The 13,744-nt window shown below is 36.9% G+C and overlaps 1 protein-coding gene across 1 annotated transcript in view; it reads right to left on the reverse strand.

Annotated features, from left to right (window-relative positions):
- Positions 1-452: 452 nt before the first annotated feature.
- The window catches only part of FYB (FYN binding protein), a 181,313-nt gene continuing 168,021 nt past the window's right edge, over positions 453-13,744 (reverse strand). The window contains exons 17-18 of the mRNA XM_006889579.1: positions 6,337-6,368; positions 453-556 (exon numbers count right to left, since the gene is read on the reverse strand). Coding sequence (XP_006889641.1) covers positions 453-556; positions 6,337-6,368 — 136 coding nt within the window. The remainder of the gene's footprint in view (positions 557-6,336; positions 6,369-13,744) is intronic.

The raw sequence follows: 13,744 nt of genomic DNA on the forward strand, positions 1-13,744 counted from the left end.
GGAGAGACTGAGAAAGATGGGTTTAATAATGTATACTGCATTGAAACTTATGAGGGAGAAAACTGTTTAAAAGGGATATGTGATTAGGTATTTTTGTCATCATAGGAGTCTAGAGTGAAGGCTACATGGTGGAGTGGACCTGGGGGAGGGTTTGTAAAACAATGAAAGAATTTTTCTTTTACTTTTCCAAGAGGGTAGTGTACTAGTGGGTAGGGTTGGGAGGGGAGGAAAGTGCAACAATGAATGAATGGAAATCCAAAGTCTGTAATTTTTTACTGAAATTAATAATAAATTTAGAAAAAAAATTACCAAAAAATAAATCTTCTATTGCAGTTGAACTACCATCTATAAACAAAGGTCCAGCCCAGAGCAAACCATCAGGTCACAGAAATCTACATTAGCTCTCAGAATGGAACATCTCTTTATCTGGTTGGGTTCAAGTTAACACATCCTCAGCCATCTGGGGCTAGGTCCAAATGGGCATCAGCTGCAAACTTAGGCGTCCACACTTCTTCTTGTGTTTCAGACAAGCTGGTACCCTTACTCAGCCTCAGCCCTAAATGGACCAAGGCAACATATCATGAATTTTTAGGGCTCCCTTCTTCACAAACCAACAACCTTTCTTCATTTATCCATTCACCATGCTAAGTGGACAGTGCTGAAGGAACAAGTCCAAGTTCATTCAGCCTGTCTCTTCATTACTGCATATCTGTCAATTCCACTCTTCAAGAGACCCAGGTGATCACCATGAGTTCAACATACTTTCCAGCTTCATTTAACTTTGAAGTCCTGGAAAGGGAGTTCTGATATCTCTGACTCATCAGGTAAACTAAGTGGTCACCATGAGTGAAGGATACTTGTCAACTTTTCCTTGCTTCAGTTTCATTGCCAAAGTCTCTGTTTTATATCCATCATAGACTGAATAGATGTTAGATCGGTGTTGGTCATGAAGTTGTTTTAAACAGGTAAATGATAAATGGGGGAGTCTTTTTATGACCTGCTCAATTTCTTTTTTTGTGATAGGTCTGTTCAAATGTTCCACTTCTGTCTGTGTTAATATGGGCAGGGTGTTAATTTCTAGGAATTTGTCTATTTCCTTTAGCTTTTCAAATTTATCAGAGTGTAATTTTTCATAATATTCTGCTATTATTGATTTAATTTTAGTTGGTTTATTTGTGATGTCACTTCTTTAATTATTTAATCAAGTTATTTGCGTCTTTTCTTTTGTTAAATTTGCTGATGGTTTGTCTATTTTATTAACCCTTTCAAAGAACCAGTTCCTGATTTTGCTGATGATTTCAATTAATTTTTCTGTTTTTTCATCCCATTGACTTCAGCCCTCATCATTCCTTTTCCTCTAGAGGCAGTGGGGTTATCCTTTTGTTGTCTTATTATTTGCTAGAGGTGTTGAATGAAATTCACTCCCCAAAGCAGAATAAACTAGCCTCTTGTCTGTTTTCTTACATACTTTGAACATATATTTCATAAAAGTCTCCCTACATTTATATTATATAAATAAGAGATCCCAAGGCTCCTTCCTCAGAGTTTCTGACCCAGCTGATGTTAGAAGGAAGTTGTAGATTTTTACAAACCCTACTATGTTCAGTATTGATTGCCTAGAAAGTAGTCACTCAGTATGAAAGGATTTAAAAAACCCCAAGTGTGAAAGAATGGGGGAGGGGGAGAGTTAGAGAAGACAGGGGGGCTGAGTGTTGTTTAGGCAAGAAAGCTCTGCACAGCTATCAGGGAGTCCTCAAAAGGTCTTCCCACCCCAACGACTGCCACCCAAGAGTTCTGATCTTCCAGGATTACGTCTACCATGATCAGTCATTGACTGGGAGCAGCGTGCAGGGTCCATGGCCTTGGAATAAATGTCGTGATACATTTCAGAGCACAGTGCTTGTGGTCTTTGGTTGGTGTAATGCCTCATAATTGGAGGACAGCAATGCAAATTAACTTGTCACCTGTACTTCATTTTTTAAGCCGACAAAGTGATAAATAGAAAAGATATGGAGCATTCAAGAAATCAAAGGGCAAGTTCCATTGAGAAAATCTGCTGTCAGAGACTTGAGAGTACTAAAAAGCAATGATGTCAGTTTAAAGATTAAAATGTGCCTGATTGGAGCTTTCAGTTGCTGAATTGGTCTTTCAATTGCTTGTTACATTTGAAACAATTGCTTGTTATAACAATTGCTTGTTATATTTGAAAATTGGCCAATGACTAAAGGTGACAGAAAAATTGATGTCTTTGAGTTATGGCATTAGAAAAGTGTACTGAAGATCTCATATACTGTAAGAGAACAAACTCATTTGTCCTAAAAAAGAGCAAACCCAGGATGCTCCTTGGAGGCATTGCTGTTGACATTTAGGATGGTGACACTCCATCTGACATATTTTAGGCATTTTATTAGGAGGGGCCAGTCCCTGGAGAAGGACATCATGCTTAGAAAGGTAGAGGGTCAGTGTAAGAAAGGAAGATCCTCAACAAGATGGATTGACACAGTGACTTTAACAATGGGTTCAAGTGTAATTGAGATGTGAGGATGGCACAGAATGGTCAGGGTTCAGATCTGTTGTTCAAAGAGTCACTATCAGTCATAGTCAACTCGATGACACAGAACAATAGTTAGAGAAGGGAGCTTTGGTGATCTAGTGGAAAGGGAGTTACACCGTTCAGTTTGGACTCACCAGCAGCTTCTTGAGAGAAAGTCCATCTCTCTGCTAGAGTGACTTACAGCCTCTAAAAACTCACTGGAGGTTTGGTCAGTTCTGAGATTGACAGCACATAATAACATAGAGAGACAATATTTGTAAATTTAGAGAAAAGACATCTATTTCACAATGGAATAAATAAAAAAAATTAAAGGATCTATGAGAGGAGGAAAAAAAAGAAAGGCAGAGAGTGGAGCAGAGAGACAGGAAAGACAGAGGCAGAGGAAAGAGAGAAAGTAGAGGGAAAAGGGAAGGAGAGACAATAATGAAAAGAAGACTTCAGAGTAGGTTGGAAGAAATGAAAAAACATTTTGACTTGGAATTAGAGGTATGATTTTTTTGTGTGTGTGTGTACTCCGAGATAGCATATGGATATGGGTTAAGGTTGAAGATACTGCATTTGGTTATCTCAATCTCTGTCACAAAATAGACTTAAAAACACTGAGGCACTGATAAAACATTTGGGCAGTACAGGAAGTACTGCATCCCCTGAGACTGACACACAAGGCAATGAGGATGAGGACAGAGGAAGACTTGGTAGATATGGGATCAAATGAAGGGAGACGAAGACTTTTGGTCTCATTTTGTGTGAAGTAGCTGAAAATATTATTTGTTTATAATTATTCTCAAAAGACAAACTTCCATACCAAAAACTGTAACAGAAATAATGTGTAAAATATTTTTTAAAAAACTTAATATTTCCAATAATTTTTATGCTAAGGTGATCATAATTGCATTAATCTTTTATTTGTCTCTTTCTTGGTGCAAATCAAAACTCTAAAATTTCCCTTGGTTTTGTTTGAGATTACTAAAACTGACCTAGTATTTAGCTTATACTATTCTCAGAAAAAATAGTAGAAAACATTTTGTCAGCATATTATATTCTTTTGTTGCTATTTAATAAATCATAAACACTTCTGACCATATATTTTTGTCTATTATTAAAAGAAATTACACACATACACACACTCACACAAACACACTCTCATTCACTTTACAAAAGATACAAATTATTTTATATTTGGAAGACAACTTTGAAATAAGTTATTTTCAATTTAGCGGTTTTGAGAACTCCAGAATCTGTAATTTAAGAAACTTCAGTTGATGGGCTATTTACAAATTTCAGAGCACCTAATGGAATTCCCACTCCATATAAAGGATGTGAGTTCCTTTAGAATTATTTTAATTATTTCAATACAATGGACAACTCTTCAGAAGTGCCAATGAAGTTTTGCAATATTAAAATATGGAAAATTCATAAATTGTTATTTAATCAATGCATTTTTAAAATAGGCAAAAGATTGTGAAATGTGTGACTGTGGAAGGATTATAAAAGTTTGGAGAAGTTGGTTGTGAAAAGTTGGGGGAAATAATGTAATTTGCAAATAAAAAACCTGAGAAGATAAAGAATTTACCCAATATTAAAATATAGTTCCTTCATTATTTATGAAGCCAGCATTAGGATTTGCTCATTTTTACTGTGGAAGTTGAAAAACAATTTTAAAAAGACCCAATAACCCTTTTCCTTGGAGTTTTGCTTTTCTATCAGGACATTTAGTGTTCTTAGTATTTGAAACCCAAGTGTTGCCAGTTTTGTTTTGGTTTACTTTGGGAGTAAAACTTGTAAACTTTATCAATAGGAGATATCCATAGTCCTAAATCAAGATTCATTGCTAACATTTGAGTAAAGTGGTTAAAAAAACCACAAACAACATTTCTGTAGAGGTAAATTCTTCTGCAGGGGGCTGGTGGGGAACCATATGTTTAAAACTTCATAGTAAAGATGTACCATAACAATCCAGCAAATTTCAAAGTTCATCCTCACATTCTTTATAATTTTGGGGTAGCCCTCATTCATATTTACTTTATTTACAGCAGTATTTTAAACAAGAGTATAGAAACAGCATATGAGTATGCTGAAAGAAAACATATTTTCATTTCTTTTACAGTTTTATCTTAAAACTTAATAATTTGGAATAAACTTTATACAAATGGTTGATTACTCCTATAATCTGGGAAAACCTGGGAGCAGGAGAGAAGTTAGCACTGCCTTTCAAAAAGTTGATCATTTGTGTGATAGAAAATATCAGACATTACTACAATTAAAGGTGTAAAGTGGCTTTCCTTCTTGTGGGATGTTTTAAAATTTCCTTCCTTATGTTGTTGTTAAGTGCTGTCGAGTCGCAGGCGACTCCCTCTCTCCATGTTCATAGGGTTTCTGGAGGCAAGCTATTACGGAAGTGGATGCCACGCCTCCTTCCATTCTTCCTTATAGTTTTCTTTTTCCCCCATGTATCTCTTTAGATAGAGAAATACAAGCATTGCTTCTAAAATGACCTCTGTTTAGTTTGAAAAGAGTGGGTAATTGTTAATTGATGGTCCAAAAGACATATCTTCATAATCGTAGCCAAGGCAGAAATGGAGTTATTTAATAATTCCTACAGTTCATTAACACAGTCTTCTGACATGTTTATTAAGCAGAGAGATCACTTTGTAAGTCCATAAAGGCTAAACTTTACCAACAGAACCTAATAACAAATGTAATAAGCGGACTTTGGCATTTACTTTCTGTGGTATCCAATATTTTGCCAATTAAATGCCATTCTTCATGTTGGCATATACTGAAGGAAGTCAAATGATCAAGTATGAGCACTAGTCATTATCATAGATGCAACCTGAAAAGAAAAAAAAAAATATATAGTTACAACCAATTTAACACATAAATTAGGTATTCTGTAAGTGCTCCAAGGATGGAAATGTAGGTTAGCCCTTACATACTCTCCTGACTTCAGTGTAAAAGAAAAAGTTTCTTCACTTTATGATGAACTAGTTAAGTCTGGTGGCCCAGTGGTAGGAGCTGCGCTGCCAACCTGAAGGCACACTGTTCGAATCTACCAGCTGCTTAGTGGGAGGAAGATGGACCATTTTCTCCTGTGTGATTAACTGTCTCTGAAAACCTGCTGGAGGGTTAGCTATGGGTCAGTTCCAACTCGATGGTACATAAAAACAAGTTAAATGGAAGATAGTATACTTAACTTTTATAGTTTAATGCATAATTTTAACAAAGTTTCTGAATGGGCTTAGTCTCTATTAAAATAATTTTAACTATTATTTATTAATTGAAATTATTATTTTCCCTTAAATTTCTCAAATGTAATTTGGGATATCATTCTGGGTGCAGATGAAAGTATTAAACATATTAGCAAGAGTCCTAAGGTTTTAAAGGGCTTCATTATTAATATCATGCTTCACTCCAGGGGAGATAAAATTTTTAGCACATAAATTAGAAAACCCTGATGTTTAAAGGAAACTAGTTAATAGCACAGGAACATATATTCATGGAGATAAAAGAATTATTCTTTAAGGATTTAAGGATAGTGAAAAATTCACCAAATCTTTTCATATTTCAATTTTGGAAGGAAATACGTAAATTTCTTATTTTTTTACTCCTGTGTGAAAGTTTCTCCCTCATTATCCCAGGTCATTAACATTCCTAAGATTTTTAAGTGATTCAAATTCTGATCAGTTGAGAAGGCTTTAATCAACCCAACAAGCCTTTTTTTTGATGTTTGTGAAAACAACTGACAATTGGTACCATCTTGGTGACTACTGTAGGAGACTTACCATCGGCAATGTCGTCATAGATCTCACCCTCACTGTTAATGGGAAAAAAAAAAGACAAAGAATTCCTGTTACTTTAAAGAATTATCCTCTTAAGATTAAAACAAAATACATATTACAAGGGAAATAGTGATATCTTAAAACAAAATGAAGTTTCATGTGATACATTTATAAGTTCTGCTCATCTGTAGCTTGTCTTTCATTGTTGGTGAATGCTGTCGAGTCAGAACCAATCCATAGCTGACCCTCCATCGGGTTTTCAGAGACAGGAATCTCCACTGGAGGAGATTGTCCATCCTTTTACCAAGGAGCAGATGTTGGACTCAAAGCATGGGCCTTTGGTATTGTTGTGCAGCTTCTTACCATTAAGCCATCAGGTCTCCTTCAGCTTTCATTGTTGCTGTTATGTGCCATCAAGTTGCCTGCTACTCATATCAGCCCTATGTACAAACAGCATCTTTCATTAGTTTAATCTAATTCTATTCATTATAAAACAGCCCCACAGTTTATTTGTTGTTGTTGTTGTTAGGTGCCATTGACTACAACCCATAGTGACTCTATGAGCAGTAGGTCTGAACCCTATTCTATCCTGTGCCATCTTCACAATCTCTGACACACTTGCGCCCATTGCTGTAGTGACTGTCAATTTATCTGGTTGAGGGTCTTCTTCTCTTTCACCGTCTCTCCACCTTTCCAAGTATGATGTCTTACTCCAAGGGATAGCCTCTTGTGGCAACATGCTCAAAATATGTGGCATAAAACTTTATCATCTTTGCCTCCAAGAGGCACTCTGGCTGTACCTTCTCCAAGACATATATGTTTGTTCTTTCAGCAGTCTATGGGATATTCAGTTCTCTTCTTCAACATCAGAATTCAAAGCCATCAATAATTCTTCTGTCATCCTTATTCATTGTCCAGCTCTCAGACATAGCAAGTGTTTGAAAAAGATCATGGTCTGAATCAAGCACACCTTTGACCTCTAACTAACATCGTTGCTGTTCAATAATTTGGAGAGGTACCTGACTGCAGATTTTCTCAATTCAATAAATCTCTCGAATTCTTAATTGCTGGTACCAAGTGTATTGACTGTAGAACTAAGTAAGATGCAGTTGTTGACAGTTTCAATCTTTTCTCCAGAGGTGATGAAGGAGAAAGTTCAAGCTGTTCTGAAGGAACTGGCAAAAAACAAGGCCCTAGGAATTGATGGCATATCAATTGACATATTTCAGCAAACAGATGCAGCCCTCACCAGGCTGTGCTAAAAAATCTGGAGGAAACCCACCTGGTCAACTTACTGCAAGAGATCAATAATTTTTTCCTGTTCCCCCAAAAAGGTAATCTTACAGAGTAGAAATTATTGAAAAATATCACTATTACTCTATTCAAGCAAAATCCTGCTGAAGATCACCCAAAACTAACTAGAACAGTACATTAAAAAAGAACTACCAGAAATACAAGCTGGGTTTGTTTAGAAGAGGCGGTGGCATTAGGCAAATGTCAGATGGATATTGGCTGAGGTAGAGAGTACCAGAAGAATGTCTATCTGTGTTTCATTGACTACACAAAGACATTTGGCTGTGTGGATCATAACAAACTCTGACTAACCTTGAGAAGAATGGGAATCCAAGAACACCTGATTGTGCTCATGCTAAACATATACTTGGACCAAAAGGCAGTCATGGAAACACTGCATGAGTCCAAATCAGGAAAGGAGTGCATCTCCATAGCTTTTCAATCTATATGCAGAACAAATCATTCAGAAGGCTGGACTTTACAAGGAGGAATATGGTATCAGTATTGGAAAAATACACATTGATAACCTGCATTACGCTGATGACACAACCTTGCTTGCTGAAACTGAGAATAGCCTGCAGAGGGTCAAAGACTACAGTTTGAAATATGGATTGAAGCTCAACATCAAGAAAATGAAGACTCTTCACCACTAGGCCAATAGGCAGAATCATGATAAATGGAGAAGAGAGTGAAATTGTTAACAATTTCAGCTTGCTTGGTTCCACAATAAACACTCTTGGGACCAGCAATTAGGAAATCAAAAGACAAATTGTATTGGAAAAATCTGCTTTCAGGGACTTCTCCGGAGTGCTAAAGAGCAACGATGTCAGTCTAGAAGTTAAGGAGCACCTGACTTAAGCCATCATCTTCACAATTACTTAATTAATATTCATCAGAGAGCTGGACAATAATCAAAGATGGCAGAAGAAAAATTGATGCCTTCGAGTTGTGATTCTGGAGAAGAGCATTGAACATATCATGGACTGCAAAGAGAACAAGCAGGTCTGTCCTGGAGAGGGTGTAGACAAGCTGCTCCTTGGAAGCAAGGATTTTGAAGCTCTGTCTCATATACTCTTTGGCCAGGATGGACCAGTCCTTGGAGAGGACGTCATGCTTGGAATGGTGTTGGGACAGCACAGAAAAGGAAGACCCTGAATGAAGTGGATTGACATAGTAACTGGTTTAATGGGGGTACGTGTCTCGGAGTCAGTGAGATTGGCAGAGGATAAGGCAGGGTTCAGAGCTATTGTACATAGGGTCGTTATGAAATATCAACAACAACAACATCATGATATTGTCTATAGGTCCAGTGGCAAGGATTTTTGTTTTCTTGATGTTGAGATGCAATCAATATTTAAGGTTGCAGTTTTTGAACTTCTGCAGCAAGTGTTTGAAGTCCTCTTCACTCTCAGCAAGCAAGGTCATTTAATCTGCATAATAAAAATTATTGATGAGTCTTCCTCCAATCCTGATGCCAATTCTTCTTCATAGAGTTCAGCTTCTTAAATAATTTGTTCAGTATAAAGATTCAATAGGTATGGAGAAAGGTACACTTTTGTACCTTTGTACTTTATTGCATACTTTTCTTAATTTAAAACCATTTAGTGTTCCCTTGCTCTGTATTTAGATTTATAGAAAAATTGAAACACACCTGAAAAGCATAGTCCATGTCATATTTGTCTTTCAGGTCGTATTTCCTTGGGTCACAGCTATACTCAGTAAGAAGGGTTTGTTGAATCTAAAAATTGAATATTGGGGGCCCTAATCCAAAACGTGTCCTGTTGGCTTAGTCCATAGTCTATTGCAATGCCAATCCAAAGATAATGTCTCTCTGGTAGTTTCTATCCTCTCAGAAGATACAGTCTCTTCCTGTGTGTGATTTACAGCCTCCTGAAAACCCAAATGAGGGTCAGCAATGAATGGAGCTTGTGGCAATGAATTTTAATCTAAAATTGTTACAATTACTTATGTCCATTAATAGTAGATATATTCTTTCACTTGAACATTAAATATTTAATTAAATACAATATTATTTGGCATAGAACACGTCTGCTTCATTTTTCACTTGTTTCCAAATACATATAAATTCTATGCATATTGTTATGCAGATGACACAACATTACTTGCTGAAACTGAGGGGGATATGAAGCATTTGCTAGAGAGTCAAGGACAGCAGTCTGCAATATCAATTGCAGCTTAACTTCAAGAAAATGAAGACTGTCAACACTGGGCCAATCAGCAGCAACATGATAGATGGAGAAAAGATTGTTAAACGTCAGCTTACTCGGTTCCACAATCAACACTCTTGACACCAGCAGTCAGGAAATAAAAAGACAAATTGCATTAGAAAAGTCTGCTGTCAGGGACCTCTCCAGAGTGCTGAAGAGTGAGGGTATCAGTCTAGAGACTAAGATGTGCCTGACCCAGGCCACTGTCTTCACAATTTCTTGCTATGTATGAGAGAATAGACAATGACCAAGGATGGCAAAATAAGAAATGATGCCTTTGAGTTATGGAACTGGAGAAGAGTATTGAACATATAATGGACTGCCAAGAGAATTAACAGGTCTGCCCTGGAGAGGGTAAAATCAAGCTGCTCCTTGGAGGCAAGGATTTTGAGACTCCATCTCACATACTTTGGGCATGTAGCTAGGAAGGACCAGTCTTTGGAGAAGGATATCATATATGGAAGGGTGAAGGGACAGTGTAGAAGAGGAAGATCCTGGGTGAGAAGGATTGACACAGGGTAGATGTGTTAGAGACAGTGAGATTGGCTCTATATAGAGTAGGGTTCAGAGTTATTGTGCATAGGGTTGTTAAGAACGATAGTCATCTTGACCTCACATAACGACCACATAATAATTACTATATAGTCAAGATATAGCTACTTTATTGATATTGATGCTGTGTAAGTCTCAAAAGCATTATTTATGATATAGGCAGCATCCATGATCACTCCTGTGTCAGATTTTAGGCCTTGTATGACCTTGCATTTCTATGACATATTCTAATTAATAAATGTTAGAGTCATATAAATCAAACCAATCTCAATGCCATCAAGTTGATTTCAACTCCTAGCAACCCTATGCTGGGTGCCTAGTGCTGCAAATCTTTACAAAGGGAGATTGCTGATTAGTTTGAACTCCTGACCTTTCAGTTCACAGCCTGATACACTACACCAGGCCTCCTTTTAATGAACTTATAAACCTATTATTCTCATAGCTGTTGAGTCAGAACTGCCTCATAACTGATCCTCTAATAGGTTTTCAGAAGCTGTTAAATCACAGAGGAGAACACTTTCTCTCTTTGTTCCACAGAGCATCTGGTGTAATCAAATTCTTGCCTTTGGGTTGGCAGCATCACTGTTTACTCACCATGTCCCCAGAGCTCCTACATATACGTATGTTGTTGTTGCAATGTGCTGTTGAGTCAAAACTAACCCATAGCTGACCCTCCAGAGTCCTTTCAGACGCAATAAATCACATGTGAGGAAACTACATATCTTTCTCCTATGGAACAGGTGGTCAATTTGCTCCACCAGCTGCCTTTGAGTTGGAAGTACAACTTCTTACTAGGAAGCCACGGAGTTCCCTGTATAAGCACATATTTTGTTGTTAAGTGCTGTTGAGTAAAGTATGATGAGACGAATATGTATGAACAACAGACTGGAACTAATTTCCATCTTCATCATCTCTGACACACTTGAGTCATTGCTGCTGTAACTGTGCCAATTCATCACCTTGGGGGTTTTCTTCTCCTTTGCTGACCCTCCATCTTTCCAAGTATAATGTCCCTTTCCAAGGACTAGCCTTGTCTAAACATGTTTATATATTTAGACATGTTAACAGTCTAAAGGTGAAGCTTTATAATCTGTGCTTTCAAGGAGCACTCTGGCTGAAGTTTCTCCAAGACACACTAGTTTTGGGTTGTTTTTTTTTTTTAAGCTTATGGTATATTCAATTCTCTTTTACAACACCACAGTTCAAAGGCACCAATTCTTCTGTCATCTTTATTCATTGTTGAGCTCTCAGATGTGTAGCAAATGATAGGATAGACCATGACTTGAATCAGCCATACCTTAGTCTTCAAACTGACATTATTACTTTAGTATTTTGGAGAGGTCTCTGACCACATATTTTTCCAGTGCAATATGTCTCCTGATTTCCTGACTGCTGGTAGTAACAGTGTTGATTGTTGATTCAAGCAAGATGAAATCGTTAACTTCAATCCTTTCTTGATCTATCATGATATTGACTGTTGGCTCCATGGTAAGGACCTTTGTTATCTTCATGCTGAGATGTAATGCATATCGAAGGCTGTATTTCTTGCTCTTCTGAAGCAAATATTTTTAAGTCATTCTCACTTTCAGCAGCCAAGGTTGCGTCATCGGCCTAGCACAGGTTATTGATGAGTCTTCCCCTGATCCCGATGCCACATTCCTCTTCATAAAGTCCTGGTTCCCAAACTTTCCTCAGCGTACAGATTGAATAGATATGGAGAAAGATGTAGCCATGATGTACACCCTTCCTGAGTCTAAACAATGCAGTCAGTGTTCCATTACTTTGTTAGGACAACAGCTTCTTGATCTAGGTATAGATTTCTCATAAGCACAATTAAGTATTTGGGCATAAGGAGGTATAAATAGTAATAAGACTAGAATTTCAAGCAGTTTGCAATTTAATAAAAGAGAAAAATGTAAGTATTTGAAATAGAATATATTACAAATATTAGCATAGCTTTGAATGTTATGATAGTTTCAAAGCTCAGAAAAGTAATGTGTCTTTGTCCCTTAGACCAGACACAAATTTGGTTCCTGTATTATCTTTGAGCTTTCTTCAAGCAACCAATAGCAGGCTTTTTGAAGCTCTTTCAACTCAGTCAGGCACTATGAGGGCTTTTTATCTTTTGTTTGATATTTGTCTGAGATTAAGGTAGATCTTGGTTAATGGAAATTTTGTACAAATGCAAAAAGGGCAGATTTTTCCATTATTTACTCAGTGGCTATTTATTAAATATCCAACTAGTGGTGAGCCACTTACTTAAATATACTTTCTTCACTGTTGGCTAATCATCCTGTAATAATCATTGGTGAAGATATTGTCCCATTATTTACCATATGGTTTACTAGAAAGTTGCGTCATTCATGAAACAAAATATGCTATACATTTCTGTGCCTACCTCTACACTTACTGTTTTTAGGGATACAAAAAATCTGGATTCTTTTGCGTTCTGATGTACTAGTTGAATTTCAGAGCACTTAGCAGTACTGATCTGCCTTTTTGACTCCTGTCAGCATGTCCGTGGATACACTGCTTGGGAAGCCTGTAAGATTCTTTCATTATACTAGTTTCTGTCAGCTTGCAAGAACCTTGGAGTTCATTTCTAAACGGATTTATGTGTAAAAGAATCTTATAATGTTTCAGAGGGCTCCAATTCACACTAGTACCAGACTGTGACAGACTGTGACAACGCCTTATTCATAAGAATAGAAAAATCTTTGACTACTGTATCTTTTTTGGCATACTTCCAAGAAGAGGAGACTTAATACACTACTGTGCCAGGAGTGAGTGAAAAAACCCCTCAATTAGGGGCCAAACAATAAACTGTTAACAGGAGTGTTTAGCACCTACAGTGTAGACACTAATTGGTTCCATGATTAATTCAATTCCACTAACTGCATTAATGGGCAAGTAAAACGCAAAGTAGTAATGAAAATGTTAGTGGCTTTGACCTGGTAATAAGGTTTGCTGTGTAGAGAGCCCAATGAATATTAAAACTATAAACTGTACTATCATGAATGGGAAGACTTGAGGCAGGGTTATGGTAGGCAAGGATCAATAGTGATTAATTTTATAAAACACAAGGTATGGGAATGATTGATTATATGAAATACAATGTGAATAGAGGAATTTGTGAAACACAATACGTATGAAGAAAACACAATGTGTAAGAATTTTGTATGTAGACCAGCATAAAATTAAAAAAAAAGGTGGCACTTTATTAAAATTCAAATTTAAATTTGAGTGTTAGCAAATTGACACTGATATACCATAGAGTTTCAAAATGTATTTTAGATAGGTCAGTAAATTATATTGTTGTGTTGTTGTTGTTATGTGCC

Source organism: Elephantulus edwardii, unplaced genomic scaffold (assembly GCF_000299155.1).
Source record: "Elephantulus edwardii isolate Elephantulus edwardi_28Jun2011 unplaced genomic scaffold, EleEdw1.0 scaffold00079, whole genome shotgun sequence".
Taxonomy (NCBI): Eukaryota; Metazoa; Chordata; class Mammalia; order Macroscelidea; family Macroscelididae; genus Elephantulus; species Elephantulus edwardii.